Here is a 20,451-nt window from a genome sequence, read left to right as displayed (position 1 = left end):
TAAACTGCACATATGCCTTAAATGTAATTAATGAGTATATATGAAATATAAGGTATAATATACAAAAATATTTAGAGATGTGGTATCTCAAACCATGGTTAGACTATCTTAGCCATTCTCATAAAGCTTCCAGACAAATTAATTTTAAAAGTTATTTAGAAGTTAAGTTTATGAAAATATTCCCAGGAGATAACATATGTTGTCATATGTTCTGCTAATGAATGCACCTACACTTTAAATAATATTTTCAGAGTTAGGCTTAAGTGATATCTCTTTCTTTATTTCACTGAAGTGTCAGAATGTTAAATAACTCAGCAGAATTCACAGGAGGTTAGCATCGTTTTTGTCTCAGTTGTGGGGAAAAGGTTAACAATTAAAGAAGAAAAAAACATTTAGGGATCACATGGGGACTTTTAATTAGATCTTAGGGTAACTAACACATTAAAAAAAACCCGGTGTTAGGGACTTCCCTGGTGGCGCAGTGGTTAAGAATCCACCTGCCAATGCAGGGGACACAGGTTCGAGCCCTGGTCCGGGAAGATCCCACATGCCGCAGAGCAACTAAGCCCGTGCACCACAACTACTGAGCCTACGCTCTAGCGCCCGCAAGCCACAACTACTGAGCCCGTGCGCCATGACTACTGAAGCCCCCGTGCCACAACTACTGAGCCGGCACGCCTAGAGCCCCTGCTCCCCAACAAGAGAAGCCACCGTGATGAGAAGTCCTTGCACCACAACAAAGAGTAGCCCCCACTCACCACTAAATAGAGAAAGCCCGGGCGCAGCAACGAAGACCCAACGCAGCCAAAAGTAAATAAGTAAAATAAAGAAATTAAAGATCAATCAGTGTTAGATGGAGTCTGCCTTCAGGTGCTCATACATGTCCTATTGTCACCGGCCAAGCCCATTAACAATTCCTAGGAAATAAAAATAGAAAATAAAGTCTAACCTTTGTTTCCTCTGTGCTTAGTCTAGTTTCACCTGCTCATAGAGGGCCGCGCGCAGAGAACTCGCACTCCACACTTCAGACCAGAGTTCCTGGTGCAAAATGGCTGTGCCGGCACCTCAGCTGGGCGGGCCGTGTGCAGAAGCCACGCTCCACACCCGAGTTCAAAATGGCAGCGGCGGGCAGTGTGCAGAGACGCTGCGCCGGCTCTGCGACCTGGAGCGCGAACTGGGCAGCCGCGACCACCCGCCAGAACCCCGCCCCCTCCCCGCTGAAGGGATCCCTGGAAGGCAGCCCCGCCCACAGCCTGTGGCGCAGCCCCGCCCACAGCCTGTGGCGCTAAGTGCTCCAGAGGCCGAGCTCGCCCCTTGCTCTCCATGCTTTGATGAAAGAAAAAAACATCTTTCCTTTGCTCCTGAACCAAACTCGGTTTTGTTCTGTTGGTTCTAGTGACCCTGGGCATGAGAACTTTTGTTGGGGCTCAAAAGGGTCAGTAACACTACGTAAATGTCTAATTTTTTAAAAGTACACAGAAAAGATGGAACTAACTCTCTGGAAATTTAGTCAAGCATCTAAGAAATTCATGGAAAGAAATTTCTTCGTACTGATTTTATATTCCTCTTTTGCTGTACCAAAATTGGATTCAAAACGGCAGACGACCTGCCTTCTGTATATTAATTAGAATAATTTTGATAAAGATAGAAGTTGAACAAACTCCTGGGCTTCCCTGGTGGCGCAGTGGTTGAGAGTCCACCTGCCGATGCAGGGGACACGGGTTCGTGCCCCGGTCCAGGAAGATCCCACATGCCGCGAAGCGGCTGGGCCCGTGAGCCATGGTCGCTGAGCCTGCGCGTCCGGAGCCTGTGCTCTGCAGCGGGAGAGGCCACAACAGTGAGAGGCCCGCGTACCGCAAAAAAAAAAAAAAAAAGTTGGACAAATTCCTACACTGAGGGCTGCCCAGCATAGACTGAAGAGAAAGTTCACTGGGGACATTAGGTTGGCTTGTGAATAGAAGGCCTTGAAAAGCTTAGATTATACACGTGCACATACACTCTCACATACACACTCTGCGTGTGTGTTTGTGGAGGTACGCACATATGCAGTCACGATTGAGAAATATTAGTGCCTTCTCCCACAATCCATGTTGCCAAAATAATGGTTATGACAACAGCGGTGCCTCTTCACCATTTGCCTGGAAGTCCTTAGCCTTCCTGGCTGAAGGCCCTACGACGCTTGGTAAGATTTAACTGGAGTAGGGCAGGCTTTCTATGGTATTTGGCCAGCCTTTGTGCACATGTCTTTTAACTTATTTGACCTATAAACACACATTCTATCGTACTTTATTATTAGTGTTGCTGGTTTATATGGTATCCTTTCTTCTAACATAAATAAAAGAAACTTATGACACATTAGAAACTTATGTGTCCTCATTTAAAAAGAAAGAGGGGAAGCTGTTTCAATGGTCTGGAAACTTCTCTGTCTTTGGTGTTTCCTTCTTTCTCATTTGCTCAGAATGCCATTTATAGAGAAATTTTGTTTAAACAGGTTATTTGCAGAAATGTTCAGCAATCCCTTCCGTGAAAAATTCCACGCTACTAGTTCTAACAGGACATGCAGATTTATGGCTCCATCCGCCCTATGCAGCTGTTATTCCCCACGTTACTCAGCATATATCCTCTCCCAGAAGCTGCTCTTTCCCTGGCTCTGTCCTCTCTCATGGTCTTGGTGTACTTCACGCTGTTTCCTCCACTCACGTGTTCTTCCCCTTCCTTTCTCTTCATCCAAATCCTTTCTATTCTTCCAACTAAAACCCCATCTCCTCTTTGAAAACTTACCAGGCCACTCCAGGTCATTCTAGTCTCCAATGTCATACTCTGAACAGTTGGTTTATTTGTTGAGAATTACTGATAAAATCTGAGGCATGGTGACATTTAAGCAAGACTAGGGTTCAGATCTGAGCGATTCTGTCTGTTGTACTATCTTTGTGCCTTTCTGTCATCTCTCTCTCTCTCTCTTTTTTTTTTTAAACTTGCTTATCTTTTCTTTCTTTCTCCCTCTCTTTAAAACGTGAAGACTCATATCCTAAGCATGGATGCACTAGAAAGCCGGGCTTTGGAGGAGGGCAACCAATAGATGGCAACTAGAAAACTAAAGCACCCAGAATGGAACATATCCACTCTTTTCACAATCAAAACAAAGTAAAAACCCCAATGTCACAATCAAAAGAGAACTGCATTGGCTTCCCTGGTGGCGCAGTGGTTGACAGTCTGCCTGCCGATGCAGGGGACACGGGTTCGTGCTCCGGTCCGGGAAGATCCCACATGCCGGGGAGCGGCTTGGGCCTGTGAGCCATGGCCACTGAGCCTGCGCATCCGGAACCTGTGCTCCGCCACGGGAGAGGCCACAACAGTGAGAGGCCCGCGTACAAAAAAAAAAAAAAAGAGAGAGAACTGCATTTATGAACAGGACAATTCCCAAAGGGTTGGCATGTTACAATCGCCCAAAAAACTATTTTAGTCAGTTTATCAAGGAAAATAGTGACATGGTATAAAATAAAATAATTGGAAAAGATATACAGTATTGAGGTAGGAAGGTGATAAGAAATATAAATTTGGGAGGTGAGAAATTTAGAAACAATAAAGGCTATCTGAAGTTAGGAAGGAGAGAGAAAAACAGTGCTTGCTTAAGTCAGAAGGGAGGCAACTTCAGTAGAAGCATTCACCTTTTGCCTAGAAGAAACACTTTTTTTTTATAAAAGCTGAGACAAAGCCACAATGTGCCCACCTATAGCCACACACTGGGTTAGGAGGGAAGGTATCAAGAGCACATTTTAAAGGATGTATTCAGGGATGTTGTTTCACTAAGGGTCCCATATTTGCAAAATTGTTTTCCCAATTAACCTGCTAAATCTGAAGGAGAATGCACAGAAAGTATGGAGATGTAAAAGAACCCAGGAGAGGGACTTTCCTGGTGGTCCAGTGGTGAAGACTCCGTACTCCCAATGCAGAGGGCCCGGGTTCCATCCCTGGTCACATGCCGCAACAAAGATCCCACACGTGGCAACGAAGAGCCTATTCAGCCAAATAAGTAAATAAATAAATATTAAAAAAAAAAAAAAAGAACCCAGGAAAAAGAAATCCCTTTCCAAGCACATCACACAAATCTAAATGATCTAAGATTCTTGAATTTATTTCTCTGACTCGTTTTCCTCCCATCTTCTTACTCTCTCAAAATCAATATGAAAAAGGCACACAGAGGTCTTCTAAGACTCCCTTTACATTTAGTGGTTAGTGGTAACTTATGACTATGTTTTTAACTTTCTTCGGTTGGGTCATTGACTCTCCTCCTCCCCCATTCAGTTTCCAGGGTCACTGGGTGACCCTTTACAAATCACGAGACTGGATTTGCTTTGCTTTGTCTTGATCCAGCTTCTCCATTATCTCTTCTGTTGTGTACTACACAGTTTTGTAGACACACCAGATAAAGTAGAGAAACAAAACCAGGAGATTATTCCCAGACTGTTTGCCAACTGATTTTAAACTGTTGCTCACTGCTGGTACACAAAACAAGGAGTAGACTTTTATTCCTGAGTCTTTTAGACTAGAAATGGGAGGGGGGTGGTTAATTTCTGGTTTTGTCAAACTCCTTTGTTCCTTCTTTGTCTCAGTTTCCTAATTTGTTTAATAGTGCTGTTCATAATTTTGTTTTCTTTACTAATTCTAATGCAAAATGCCTTGGGTATTTCCCCACCATTCCATCATAACAAAAAGAGGAGCAGGAAGGATATAGTATAATCATTTATAATCATCTAGATCTTGCTTCCAGAATTTCTTAGTCTTCAATTGTAGTGTCTCAAGAAATCTCTGACACTATGCCAGTTCACAGAGTCAACCCCACAGAGTTGATCCCTGAACCAGGGAGGCCCAGGGAGTTTAAATAAGCTGCTGCAAGTCACATGGCTAGCTAGGATCAGTACGCACCAGGACTGGAACCTAACTCTTACTGTTATTTTCAATTGAACATTTAATTCATTTTCACTCGAATTTCAGAATGCCTAAGCCGACTCCTGGTTTAGGCTGGGTTTCTACCTCAGTCCAGTATGACTCTTGGAAATATATAATCTGAAAGATTTTGAGATCTTGGGATGTTTTGCAGGGAATTGTGGTTTGATTCTATGGAGGGTCTGAGAGACCTAACCCCCTCCTTGAGCATGGCCAAATTCCCCAGAAACTCAGATTCAACCTACTTTCTTCACGCTTGACTCAGGGCAGAGCTGCTGCAGCTGAAACATTCTAGAGCGCACCCACATCTCTGGTTGAATCAGGACACAGCCGAGTGGAAGAAGGGTTCAAGATCAACCATTTGTCCAAAGGGCCATCTGTTGACACAGTCATTAACCCAGTAACACTGCAGGCCATTAGCCTCTCTTGAATTAGGTGAAAGCGAAATCTCTTCAAAACATAATATTGCTTTACCCATAATTTTTTTTAAATTTTGGACAAAGCTACTAAAGATTCATCATCGAATATGAATCGCAAATCAGTCCCGTGTGCTTGTGGATTTTGTCCAAATCTACACGGGAGGGGAACATTCTGTTTTAGAAATGTGAGATGTATGAAATGCAAATCTGCCTAGAAACTTCCTCCCAACTGCTCTGGGACTAGGCAGGGCAGCCGTTGACCGTGCGATGGCGGGGGCCGGGGGAAGAAAGACAAGGCCAGTCTGAGTCAGGTAACGCCCTTGGGTGAGGTCCGATCACAAGTCACAAGGATAGAGAGCATTAAACATTTCTGTGCTCCACCGAGTCGGTTCCATAATAAAGTTAGAAAATGGAAATGTGGAGGCCCCCAAATTCCACGGCCTTTAGGTTCTCGGTGCGGGCAGCTGGCAGGGAAGGGTCCGCCTGGCGCTGCCGGAGGTTAACCCATTATCCGCGACAGACCGGTAAAGTTCACCCGATTTTGCTACACAGCTGCAACATTGTGCACAGAGGTAAACTGGTTGGAAGCTAATTCAAAACTGCAAAATCCAGGCCCGCACGCAGGAGCGCCCTTCCCGGTTACATCTCTCCTCCGACCCGGGGAGAGAGCAGGGTCTGACTCGGCTCGGATCTGCACATCGGGTCCGCCCGCAGGACCCCACCCCGCCCTCCTCCGGCCCCGCCCCCCGCCCACCACCCCCGTCCACCCTCCTCGGGCCCCGCCCCCGGGGGAAAGCGAACGGTCTTGGTCTTCGTCCGGGAGCTGCGAGGGTGCAGGGCTGGTGCTGCAGTATCCTGCGCCACCGCCACTTAGCCGTGCTCGGAGCCCGGCCGAGGAAGCTGCAGTCGCAGCCAGGAGCCCGCAGCCCGCGTCTCGAGCCCACCGCCGCCCTCCGAGGGCGCCCCAGACCGCGCCATGGTGAAGGTGACGTTCAACTCGGCTCTGGCCCAGAAGGAGGCCAAGAAGGGCGAGCCCAAGAGCAGCGAGGAGGCGCTCATCATCCCCCACAACGCGGTCGCCGTGGACTGCAAGGTCCGAGGGCCAGGGGGTCGGAGGAGTGGGCGCTGGGCCCGCGGGTGAGCTGCGAGGGGCCGGTGCTGTTCTGCGCCCGAAGCGGCGCGGGGCGCGGGACAGAGTCCCCGAGAGGGCCGAGCTCTCCTTTTTCTCGGGCCGCTCCCCTTGCTTGTCCGGCTCAGCTTCTTTGTGAGAAAGTGCGTGTGCGGAAAGCGGCGCCTGACGCGGGATAGGGAGCTTGGGAGGCCTGCGGGGAGGAGGATTGGAGAACGGTGCCGAGTGCACGGTCGTTGGTGCAGTCCGGGAATGTGCCCGGGGCCAGGACTGGGTTCGGTCGATCTGGAGACCGGCGGCGGCACGCAAAACAACAAAAACAACAGCGGAGTTTGGCACTTCCTCCCAGTATAATGTGCCTAAAATGGCTGACATCATTACAAGCCTACACCTCTGTAGCTTCCTACTTTCGTTTCTAGGCTGAACAGTCCTTGCACTAAGTCCGGCTACTGTAAAAGCCTGTTAATTTTAAAAGCATTTTCTTCTTTACCTCCTCTTTTTCCACGGCCCTTCGGTATTGGCAGGTGAACTTCACCGTGGGCTCTGGGGAGGGAGAGGGGGGTGAGGGAGCGGGCGAGAGGAGAAAGCAAGGTGACGGTCTGCTCAGAGTAGGTTCTGGCTGTTAATTGTATTATTAAAACTATTATTCCCGGTAAAGATCGCTAATTACTATGTGGATGTCTGTGTAAAACCGACAATTGACTTTTAAATGATATCAGTATCTTTACGAGAGTCCCTTACACTAAGTGAAACTAAACGTAACAAACTTGTCTTACGTCCCTTGTAAAATTGTCCTTTATTTTACAAAATCCCCCTTTTAGCCCTAAGCAAAAAATCAGGAGAGGGACCATGATTGTGCTAAGTTTTAGTGGTTTACAATAATTCTCATTTAAGGTATGATTATAATTGTCTCAGAAGTTGAATAAAAAGGAAAGACTCACAGCCTCTTTCTAGGAGATCTTCTTCAGGCTGCAAAATTTTAATCCTGTAGAAATCAATTGTAGAAGTTATTTATGTTGCGTAATTTTTTCGTTAGCATTCTTCAAGACCTATTATAAGTAGGGTAAACTTAGTTCTAACTTTAAAAAAACTAATAATTTGTGCAAGTATGAGTAATAATCGTTGTTTTTTATATGATCTAATGGAAATTACTACTACTGGAAAACACACTGTAAAAAATGTTTGAAAATACAACGTTAATCTGGATGTGCCTGTACTTATTTTTTGGAAATGTTCTAGTTAAAAACAAACGTCAGGGGTTGACTTTTAAATTACTGTCTTGCCTTGAAATAGGAAGTGGACTGATTCCCTAAAAGGAATTAGAGTTTTGGTATTGGTATTGTTTTCCTGAATCCGTTGTAAACCGTCTTGATCTTAAGAGAAAATGTTTGGAATCCACAGAGGATAATTCCAGCAGCAAATTATTATCTTAGCTCTATGTTTATCTAACATTCATTGTACCTAAAATAAGTTGATAGTCAAGTACTCAGTCATAACAGACTGAAATACGTAGATAGAGATTAGATAGATTTTAATCCTATTATTTGTCTTTTTAAAAATCCTATGAACAAATATAACTCCTCCTATTAAAAAAGAGAGAGGGAGAAAGGATTGGATGATGTCACTTCAGATGGCTTTTCCCTGTTCCTCTAGTGAAAGAGATGTGAAACTCTGGACAAAAATCAGAAATAATTTGCTGGGCAGCTTTAAATCTGACTTTTGGCATTTACTGTCATTTCTGAAATGGTGACCCTGTTTTCAGGTTCTCAGAATTTCTCACAATTTCTCCGTATTCAAATATTATGGTCATAGCAGCAGGAAAAAAAGTAACCATTCATAGCTCTGTGCTATGTTTTCTGTTTCTGTTTTCTCAGATCCCCATAGCCAAAGAAAAATACTGGAACAAAGCTGTGAGGGCCAGTCTTCCTTTGTAACCACATAGCAGTCATGGATGAATTGGCAGATACAAAATGACATTCTTTTTCTAGCTATAAGCTCAAAGACTTCTTAAGTGAGTGACAAAATACTGCTCTACATTAAAACTAGAATCCTTATAATCAGTCACTTAACAGTAAATGAAAACCTTACTTAATAGACATTTGTGGAAGATCTCTTAGAGCTGGGTCAGTGATTCCTTAATGTTCTCTGGCTCCTTGGGGTGACTGTGCTGGGGAACTACTGAGTTTGACTCCCTGGATTCTGCACAGAATCAGGCTTCCTGTGTTTGCCTGGGGCATTTCCTTGCCTGGTTGGTGGAGAGGATCCAGTTTAGCTAGTTAATGGGCCAGAACCCCTGAACAAGAATTTTGAGTATCTTTAACTCTCCTAGACCATGATATTCCGAAAACCATTGTTTCTCAAAATGTACTCTTAAGGGTCACCTGATATCATCTGGGATTCTGGTTTAAAAATACAGATTCTTCAGACCTTATGCTGGAAGAATTCTTACCACTCCAGTCAGCTGGCTTATGTAACACGCATTCCAGTACTTTTACACTGCTCCTGTCCTTTGCTATTTCTTTATCTCTTTTCTCACTGCTGGGTGAGGACCCTCTGGAAACAGCTCCATTGTCCCATTTTTCAGTCTTGTCTTTTCAGTAGCTATTAATCCCAACAGCCATGTCTATTGATTATATTACCTCAACTAGCTTGCTATTTATTATTCTTGCCCTACATTTTCCCCTATGTTTGTGTAATAGAGGTGAATTTGAAATTATATGCATGTTTTATGTTAGAGGCAGCAATTCATTCATGAATGTTTGTGTTTCTACTTTGAACTTTGGAAAATTGTTATATATATGTAAATATCAAAGAAAATACTTAACGTCCTGAGTTGGAAGTCCCAGTTTTGTCATTACACAACTACTTGATCTTGGGCTTAAGTTTTTAGATTTCTTTATGTGTAAGATGACAGGGTAGGAGCAGATGGTCTGTAAAGGACTCTTCCAGTTTTAAAATTCTATGAAAATGCTAGAATTACATAATTATATTTGGCAGGAATCAAATTGTTTTAACTGTGAAAAAAAATAACTACCTCCTCACCCTAATCAGACTGTTCCCTTTGTTCCTCCCCATGTTCAGCATGTTACATTCCTTCCTTATATTAAGTAGCCATGGGTCACAGAGAAAGGAGATAGATAGAGGTATTATGTAATACGCTCAATTTTCATTTTGGGTTACCTCACTGTAGAACAGTAGTTGTCAATAACAACTTCTGTTGTCATGCCTAATTAGGAAATGGCTTTCCCGATCTCAGGCATCGAAGAAGCTCAAGTTTCCTTCATAGGTATCCGTGCAAGTTGTTTTGCTGATAAATAGTGTTGCCTCTTCTCTGCTGTGCATCGTAGTTGTAGTTGCAGACCTCCTTAAAAGGAAAAGTAAAATGCTCGTGGAGCGGAAAAGATGGGGCAGAATGGAAGCATAAGTGAAGGACTGCTAACCCAGTAAGTTCTGAGTTACCCGTCACAAAATGGCTACTTGGGTCCTAATTCTTTACACTTTCTGGCATTTCTGTTTGCATAAACAGGACTGGTAATTTTGCCTTTTGGTGGTGTTGGTGTTCATTGTATTTTCTGGTTTTGGGGAGGTAGAGGGGAGAAGGAACATAAAATATGATGACATTTACTGAAATGTTTTGATGTTTACAGAAGGGATGGGGAGCTTGGTTCCCTTTAACAAAAGTGCATATGATTACCTAGTTGTGTAACTTAGGTGTCTGTAAACAACATTGGCCAGCAAACACTTTACAGTCACTGCATTTTAGTTCTTCATGAGGATATTGATGTCTGAAGTGAAGGATTAGTTCTGGGAGACAAATTAATTGCCCCTGTGCCTACCAAGTGACTTGACAGGACCTCCTATGTACACACGCCTCACGGGCTGCTGCAGCTGCAGAGGGTGGACAAAATTGCATGTCGTGCAGTTGGAGGTTACCTGCTTGGGGTCTTCCCAGTGTCATCTTAAACTTATTTTCTCCGGACTAGATAGAAGCAAGTATATTATCCTTGGCAAAATCATAAACCTGTAAGACGTTATGGAATATCAGCTCTGCCATATAAGAGGTTTAAGTGAATGGAAGTATTATTTTAATCAGAAATATCTCTTGAAACACATGGTACAGGCCTATTTAAATTGATTTAGAATTTAACTTTAGAAGTTTTCATTATGTATTGCTAAGGCTTGATGTAAGGTGGGACATTTTATTTATTTGTTCTCATACCATAACTTAAATATCTGGAGTGTCTACTTGAAAGTCATTTTCTTTTTTCCAAAAGGAAAACACTTTCTGAATTCATGGTATAACTAAAACTTCTTGGACTCCTTTGTATGTCATAGTGTCAGTAGAGGAAGAGCCAGAAAAATTTGTGTCTTTTCAAAATGACATCAGTGAATGCATCCTCTTAAACTTTTCGGTAAACTTGTCATTTTTTATTAGAGCTTAGACTAAAGGAGTTAAGGACTTTACCATCAAAGGACTTTTCAGGCCATAACTGCTGCCTGTTAAAATAAAGGATTTGACAGCACGTGGTGGTTTTTGTCAAAATGCTGTAGAAAGTAGCAACACTGGAGCTATGTTTTCAAGAAGCTTATGTGTAGAGTTATTTCCTTGGCTCTCATTTTCTTGCACAGAGCTTAACAATGAAAGTTTTTTAGGGTAGGCAACTGAAAGTTGAAAATTAGAAATTTTATTGTAGATATGACCCTAAGAACATCATTAAAAAATCATTTAATTGTGATTATCCCTTTTAATCAGTATTTATGATACGTGTACTTAATAGCTTTAGAGAAATCTACAGTATAATTCTCTATTTTATGTGTTACCAACAGTTGAACAAAATTGTTTTTAAACAATTGAAGTTTTTTTTGAGCTCTTTAATTGATTAGAGGAAAAGAAAGAATGAAGTATTTTTATAATTCTGCCATTTTGGGGAAAAGCAAGTAAGAATAACATAGACTTTTTATTCTTATGCAGAAGACTTTCAATCTTGAGTTTCAGAAATGAAAATATTACTATTTTTATGATAGAGGGATGTTCTAATTTTTCATTTAATATTTATCTTTTAATCTTGATAAGTTTCTAGCAGTAATTATATGACTTAAAGCTAAAATATATTTGTCAGAAGAGAAATTAATGTTGAAATTAAATTTGCACAGTTTATAAATCCTAAACATTTTCAAGTTAAACATGTAGGGAGTTTATTTGGGAAATTGACACTAAGTATGACGTTAGGTATTTAATACTTTAAGATTTTGAAATATTTGCATAAACCTTTTTTGGCATAGTTGAATTTCATACTTTAAAAAATGAGAAGTTTTAATGGAGTTCTGTATATTTGAATGTTTTAACTTTTAATGCCAAAATTACTTTTCAAGACTTAAATGTTTTGCATAACGAGTTAAGAATAAAGCATAAATCTTAGATTGTTTTCTCTGCTTTAAATATGATTATGATGTTTAAAATTATTTAATATAAAAACCAAAAAGGTAAGTTGCATTGTTAAGTAAATGACTTACTGCAATGTCCAGAAGAAGGATCCTCTTTATGCTGGGAAAAATGACTTTAAGAGTTGGTCCACCGAGGTCTGCAATTTTTATTTATTTTTTAAATTTTTATTTGTTTATTTAAAATTTTGTTTATTTATTTGTTTATTTTTGGCCAAGCCGCATGGCCTGCAGTATCTCAGTTCCCCAAGCAGCGACTGAACCTGGGCCACCACGGCAGTGAAAGCCCAGAATCCTAACCACAAGGCCACCAGCGAATTCCCTAGGTCTGTAGTTCTTAAAATTCATTTTGTCAGCCAGTCTCTCTAGTATTTCTTTTCTACTATATATACCATGTCAGTTTTTAAAATTTTTTATTTTATAGTTTTCTCCTCAATCTATTTTACCTTGCTTTCATATTAGTGCTAGGAAAAAATTTCCCAATCCCATCTAGGGCAGTGCTAGGCATGTTAAGCAGAGACGGCAAACTCAATACTCCTGGGCCCAAGCAAATGATATAGTGAAGCTAGGCTTTTTTTTCCCCCCCATATTAAACAACTTAGAATATTCTTCATTTTCATCGGAAAAAAAAAAAAAGGATCCAGTGTTGCTTGATCCTCCAGTTTTTAAAGGCAAGCTACAATCAGGGTTTTTATTTAAAACTTGACTTTTCAGTATTAACAACTAATTCATACCAGAATTTCAGGCGGAAACACTGAAGACTGACATAGGCCACCATTTTACAGTCTCCTTTACAGTGGAGAGCAGGGCTGGCAAATTATGGCCCAGGTGTCCAAATTGTGGCCTGCTGCCTGTTTTTGTATAACCCATGATCTAAGAATGATTTTTTATATTTTTAAATGGTTGGGGGGAAATAATCAATTTCTCTTGTTTGGCCTAGTTCCCTCACTCCAAAAAGGCGTATAGTTCAGGAAACCACACTGTCTACTTATTGAGAAGTCAGACTATGCAGTCTGTGCTTTAGGATTTAGATCCTATCTCTACGACTTACTGTGTTAGTTTGGATAAATTATTCCAACTCTCTGATTCTCCATCAGCTAACTGGGAAATATGATAATCTGTAAAAAATTGATCACAATGCCTGGAACAGAGTAAGACTGAATAGATATCTGCTGCTATTATTACTACTACATTTTTTTTTTATCAATTCAAACTTTTATTTGGCACTACTACATCTTAAAGATTTCTAGAAGTAGACTTCAAGATTGAAGTAGAAAATTAATGAAGCATAGCATTTATTCATTTTGTATTGTTTTTCATAAACTAATACCTCAAACTTAACACTATTTTCACATAGTGTTAGATCCTACTGGCAAAAGTTAATATTGTTACCTGGATCTGATAACTTGGACAAGTCTGGAAACCTCCCAAGCCTCAGTTTCCTCATTTGTAAAATAGTATAGTGGTACCAACCTTATAGTGTTCTTGTGATGGAATTAACTGTCCCTAGTTCATAGAAACTCAATTAAATGTTAGTGTTTTCCCCATCCCCATGTTTTAAAAGTCCCACTTTTCCCCCCCTCATCATGCTTGTTTTGGAATATTACTTCTTGTGTTACCATTACTGCTTATCCCTACCTCACATGTCAGTTACATAACAAGATTGTTGATAAATAACACCCTGTTTCCCCAAGGTATTCTGGTGAGGAGCTGTTCCTGCAACTTAAAAATCCTTAGCATTCAGTAGCTATGTCCATTTTTGTATAAAAGTATATTTCTCATTATGTAATAGATGTTAATAGAATTTTATAAATCTAATTTTGGATTTAATCAAAGTATTAATTTAGCTTTAAAATGCAAATACTAGTCCTGCCCTATCTCTGAGGAACCCACTTTTTTTTTTTTGGAACCCACTTCTTAAATTAGTGGTTCTCAAACCTTTTGGCCTCCGGACCCCTTTGTACTCTTAAAAAATTGTTGAGGACCCCAAGAGCTTGTTTCTGTTTTTGTTTTGCGGTACGCGGGCCTCTCACTGCTGTGGCCTCTCCCGTTGAGGAGCACAGGCTCCGGACGCTCAGGCTCAGCGGCCATGGCTTACGGGCCCAGCCACTCCGCGGCATGTGGGATCCTCCCGAACCGGGGCACAAACCCGTGTCCCCTGCATTGGCAGGCGGACTCTCAACCACTGCGCCACCAGGGAAGCCCCTGTCTTATTTTTATTATGAAAATAGTTTTGACATTGTGGATCCCCTGAAAGGGTGTCCCTGGAGCACATTTGGAGAACTTCTACTCTAAGTACTTGCTGTTTCATGGTTTTTGTTTTCATTTGTGTTTTTTGCAATTTTAGATATTACCTACTGGCTTCCTAATATGGAAAGTGAATATTTAGCCTTTTCTATATATTTACGTGGTATATACATAATCTGTTCTCCTAGTATAGTTATAGTAATGTCTGGTTAAATTGATAGTCCATGGTTTTATTATAATTGACATGAAACTTACACAGAGTAAGTAGTAATGCAGTATAACTACTAGTTAATGTAGTTATACTGCATTACATTGTAGTAAGTAGTATAACTTATTCTACTTCCTTTCTTGTACAAAACCATTTTTATTTCCCCTGAATTCGATAACTGACTTCTTGGGTCAAGGGGGAGGATTGCTTAATTTTCTATGTATTGCTAATTCATCCTCATACTCTCTGACAGCAGTATAATTGCCTTTTGTATCTACAAACTTATCAGATAACTTACCGAGTTCCATATTTTTCTTGGCGATATTTCATTTGTCATTTTTCAGTCTTTCCACCCAGACTAGTTGTATTCTAGGTATGTTTCTACACCGATGTCCTGGGAGTAATTATTATCCTGGAATTGTTCTGCCTTTGCCTCCATCCTAAGTTGGATCTTACGTTTTATAAATCCAAGAAAAAGCATCTGAGTGCAATTATTTTTTTAAACTTTACTTGTCTGAGAGTCTTTACTCTGTCTTCACATTTAATTGATAATTTATCTGGGCATAAAATTCTAGGTTAGCAATAATTTTCTTTCAGCATTTTGATGGCATTGCTCCGTTATCGTCTAGTCTGATGCCATTCTGATTCCTGGTTCTTTGAATATGACCAGTTTTGTTTTGTTTTTCCTCTAAAAGCTTGAGATTTTTTTCCTTATGCCTTCAGCTTTCATAATTGTTATTGACATACTTTGTTTTCTGTCATATCCATTTTCTGGCTTAAGGTTTATTTATTTATCCCTTTACTATCACTCTGTTGAGCTTTCAGGAGGAAGTAAAGATAACCATTTAACTGGAAATCAATAATAGAACTTTCAACTCAGCTGTCTTCATAGCTTTAAGATTTATTAGAATATTTTCTTTAACATTAAAAATGGGCTTAATGATAATAATAGATAATAATGGAAACTATGTGCATTTTTATTAACACCAGTTTAAGGTCAGACAGGATGACCTAAAAAGAGGCATCTTCTTGTCTCCCTTTTTGATGTTCCAAAATTGTCTTCTTCATGAGTAATATTAGAGGCAACTCACTCACTACCAACTTCATGGTTTTTGCCTTGTGGCTTTATTCCTCTAAGTTAGGTTCATTTTTGTAACAATATCTTGCCTTTTTCACTGATTTTGAAATACTTATATGCTAGTGTGCCTGAGTTATTTTTCTTTATTGTTTTTCCTTCATGTGCATATGATTTTAATACTTTCTGTTACTGTCCTTTGTAATTTGATGAATAATAGAGAAAAATTCTATTAATTTTGTCAACATGTTAATAATACGAACACTACTGTTGTAATGGTTAACACATACACATAGTGCTTACTAGGAGTGTGGCTCAATTTAAGTAAACCTATTACGATAGGAAAAATCTGTAGAAACTCAGGCTAGGCTATGTTTCTGGTTGGATATGAGTGTTATCCAGTTGTAACATGGTATCACATCACTTATTACCAGAGTTAATTTGCCTAACCTATTATTTAGGTAGGTCATTGACCTAATAGCTCCATGATTTTCCTTCCCTAAGGTGTGCACATGGAGTCAGATGATATTCAGGCCTTATTTGGTGATACCGCACAAATAATTTTATTTAACTTCTCTGGGCCTCATTATATTTATCTGTAAAATGATGTATTGGACTAAATAAGCTTTCATGGCTCTTTCATACAGGAGCTTTTCTTACTGAGAAGTACACTGATCACATATTCAGAGGCACCTACTACTGCATGGCCAGACTATATACTAGGGATTTAAAATTCACTAAACACCTCAACCTTCAGGAGGCCACTGGTGTAACTCAGAGAGACCAACCATGTAAACCAAATTAATCACAGCCTACTTAAACATCTGTGTCTGTTTTCACAAGAAAACAACCCCCTGGATCCAAGGGTGAGGAGAGTGGTAGAATAAGGGAGCAAGATGAAATGACTATTCAGTGTTTATTGTACATGCATTTGGTGCTAGGCATAGGTTCAAAGCACTTTTTACATGTTCACTCTAGAGAGACAAATATCTCTGATCTCAAGAACTGGAATTATGTTTTCTAATAGTCATTTTATATAACTTTCAAATTTTTAAACTTGGATGGGCGATGTAACTTTCCACATTTGAATTACTTTATGTTTTTAGAAGAATATACTTGGAATTTTCTCTGCAAAAGTTTTGCATTTTACATGGAATGACTCATTTGAATACAAATGTATAGTTATCTCGTTGAATGACATTAAAATCCAAGATTTATACAAAAATGAGTCCAGAACAGGTTTGCTTTTTTCCCCCTCTAATCTTGACACATAATTTTATGATGAATTATAGAGTAGAGCCTTCCTATCATACTTAAAATTTTTAGGAAGACAGTTGATATTCTTATTAGGAACAATATGAACTCATGATTCAGCCAGTGGCAGAAGAAATCTATCTTGACCAATTTATCAATCCCTAGTAAAGGTGGTTATTAACAGTAAATATCATTTGTATATAATGCTGTTGTTTAATCTCACCAATATGAATTGGAAAACCTGATGAAATTTCAAAAGTATTATCATTAGTACACTTCTCTTCAGTGTAGATTGAATAAACACTATATTTAAATGATGGTCATCTTTTAAAATATTAATAAGTAGGAAAAAGAATAGAAGACTCTTAAGGTATTCCTATATTAATATTCTGCTATGTACCAGATACTCTGCTTGTCCCTAATGATGTAAAAAGTGATTAAATTACAATCCAGCACTAAAAGCATTTACAGCCTAATTTTTTTTTATAGTTCTGGCCTATTTTTTTTTTAAACCTAGGCATGTGCTAATTTTATATAATGCCAATAATTTGGTTCAGATTTCATATTTCTCACAGTAGTTGAACTGTTATGCAATGGCTTTAAAATTTTAATTTTTTTATTCCTGTTTTGCTGCTTATGTGTCGTAGGATTTGTTAACAAAAAAGGACATTAATGAGAAATTGGTTTTGTAGACAATTAGTAATTTTATTTATTTTAATTTTTAAAAATATTTATTTATTTTATTTACTTATGTTTTGGCTGCGTTGGGTCTTGGTTGTGGCATGCGGGATCTTTCGTTGTGGTGCGCAGGCTGCAGAGCACGCAGGCTCTATAGTTGTGGCGTGGGCTTAGTTGCCCCCTGGCATGTGGGATCTTAGTTCCCTGACCAGGGATCCTCGAACTGGCGTCCCCTGCATTGCAAAACAGATTCTTAACCATTAGACCACCAGGGAAGTCCTGACATTGTAATTTTAGATTAGTTTCTCTTTTAAAAAATCTCTCCCTATTCCAACTGTAAAATAATGCAGTAACATTAATATCCATATAATGCCAATCACTTGAAAGCTGCTCCCTTTTTGCATTTCAGACATAAGATTTCTCATGTGAACTTTCTCACCCTAGTTGAGATAGTATCAATCTTACCTGAAAAGTCAAATGAGAAAATAAAATTCAGATTACTGATTTAAATGAGCAAGAGAAAATGCAAACAAATGTTTGGTGTCTTTATAGATTTTTAGCTTCTTAGCCATAGATTTTTGCGTTTTACATATAGCAGAATATATTTGGTAATGAATTACTGCTATTAATGGTGAACAGGTTGCTGGATCATGTCTTTTTGTTGCTTTTTTCCATGCTGGGAAAAGAAAACTAATGTAGAAGCCAGCTGAATAGAACATGTACCAGTGGCAAATGGATGGCACTGGTATCCTACATGATGGTAATCAGTTGGAACGATTGCCTGTGTAAGTTCTGTGGTTCAAACAGTATAGTTAGGAAAACATTTTGGAAATTTTTTTAAGTAGATCGTAAATGATGACCAAGGTTTTTATTTTTGAATTCTTATTGGAATAGGAAGTCATTTTCTTTTCCTCTCCAGTAATGCCTTTTTTAATTGGCCTTTTCAGTATTTTGCTGTAGATTGCTTTTTTGTTTGTTTGTTTTTTAAAGGGTGAACATATTTTAAGAGTTTATTTGTAAGCAATTTTAATTAATTTAATTTAATGAGTGTATATATATTTTTAATCATGAGTATATTTTAACAAAACAAGTTAAATTTATTTCTGTGCATCAATAAAGTATTATGAAAGGAAAAAAGAAGGAATATTAAAAAATGAAAGATGTAGATTACTTTTTATTGGCTTTACTCCAAGAAGATACCTGTTTCAGCTTACCTTTCCCAGCTAAGTCAGATGGTGGTGGGGATAATACTAATAGCTATCACTTAGCACTTACTATTTACTCTGTGCCAAGCAGTGATCTATATACCTCAGTTGTATTTCCTCATTTAGTCCCCACACTAACCCTATGAGATTAGTGCTATTATTAATCCATTAATGATGAGGTGATTGAGACAGAGAAGTTAAAATACCACTTGTCTGTCTGTTTCCCATCCTCCAAAATTTTGAGATTTCTTGTCTGCTATCAATCTTTTCATCCTTATCTTTCTTAAAAGTTTATATCTTTTTCATCTTGTTCAGTATCATTTAATGGGCTTTTAGGAAAAAACACTCTCCTTGCTCCTCATAAGTTGGGAAAGGAGAGGAATTCGAATATACTGGAGTATTAGTTACATACTGAAATTCTCAGCCTTTCTAGCTTTATACTGTTCTGTTAATTTTGACAAATACGTGCACTTGTGTAATCACTGTAGTCAAGATGCAGAATATTTTCCTCACCCCAAAATGTTCTTTAATATCACTTGGTAGTCAATCCTGAGTGTCACACCTGTCCCAGTTTTCTGTTCCTGTAGTTTAACCTTTAGCCAGAACCTCATAGAGATGGTATTATACCATGAGTAGTTTCTGTCATTCTCATTGTTTCTGTCTGTCCGGAGTACTGGGTGTTGTCTGGACCATCTTTTATTCCCGTAGCTCTTGGACTGTGGTTTTTCTGAGCTTGTCCAATCCTAGCTTCTCTCTGTCACCATTTTTGGTTTGCTTATGCCATTCATGCTTGGATTTGTTCTTTGCAAAAGAATACCTGTTCTGTCACTTAAAGGATTCAGCTGCTTTATTCACCATATTAATCCAGTTTCTAGAACCCAGAACTCAAAACCCTTTTATATGGAGAAGTAGTTTAAAATTAGGTTCTCAGAAGGAAGCATACCCAGTCATAGCTGGAAATGAAAATCAAGGTTCAAAACCAAGCAACACTGTAGAAAAGTACTTGGTATGTTTGGTCTTCACTAGGAAGAAAAATGATGGGGGAGGAGTTGAGAAAACTAGAACATTGATGAGAAATCTGTGAAAATTTGAATTATTATATATATATTTAACGTTGGCAGCTAATTCTGTATTTTGTAAAACAGTGTACAGGCCAAGCAACACATCCATGGGCAGCTGGCCTGTGCAACCCCTATTTATTGATATTACTGAATGTGTTTTTAAAAGTACATATTTCTAAATAAATATATTTCTGAAGGTTCAGTAGCTTATGCTATTCTGAGTTGAATAAATTGTATTGGTTCTTTTCTGGATTTCTGTTTTTAAATATAAAGTGTTTTATGCCATCTCTTTTTTTCTTTTTTGTAATACGATTTTTAACCCTAAGAGATACTTTCCTCTTTAGTATTCTGGTTCCTAAAGTGGTGTTGTTGCATTTGCTCTAATAATGCAAAATAGTATGTCTGGGAGCTCTGAAAAAGTGTCTCTTCATTCATTCTACAAAGAAGGCTTACAATAGAGATGCCAGAGGACGTGAAGTGTGAGTTGTTAGTATGGGCACAGAATAAAAATTATATGAAAACCCTTGCATTTTGTCTGAGTTAAGTTTATAATTGAAGCACATTTACTGAAGCCTCTTAGGGAACTGATTGAGGTGACCTAATTCTTAACTAATTGAAGTACCAGAACAGAATTTACTCTTCATTGTGCTTAAGATATAATTGGTTAAGTAATTTTATTATCATATGGTAAGATTTATTCAAACCAGAAATTAGTACAGTGCAAGAGTGAGAATGCTTTTGAAGCCGCTTCTTTCTGTCCCTACTGTTGAGGGGTGATTATAGGCC

General features: G+C 39.1%; 1 protein-coding gene across 1 annotated transcript in view; it reads left to right on the top strand.

Moving 5' to 3' along the window:
• The first annotated feature begins 6,186 nt into the window (after positions 1 to 6,186).
• Positions 6,187 to 20,451, top strand: part of ITM2B (integral membrane protein 2B) — a 24,532-nt gene continuing 10,267 nt past the window's right edge. The window contains exon 1 of the mRNA XM_060129572.1: positions 6,187 to 6,459. Coding sequence (XP_059985555.1) covers positions 6,343 to 6,459 — 117 coding nt within the window. The 5' untranslated portion in view covers positions 6,187 to 6,342. The remainder of the gene's footprint in view (positions 6,460 to 20,451) is intronic.

The sequence above is a fragment of the Lagenorhynchus albirostris genome, chromosome 18, assembly GCF_949774975.1.
Source record: "Lagenorhynchus albirostris chromosome 18, mLagAlb1.1, whole genome shotgun sequence".
Taxonomy (NCBI): domain Eukaryota; kingdom Metazoa; phylum Chordata; class Mammalia; order Artiodactyla; family Delphinidae; genus Lagenorhynchus; species Lagenorhynchus albirostris.
Note: the sequence above shows the minus strand (reverse complement) of the source record. Positions and strands in the feature narration are given on the sequence as shown.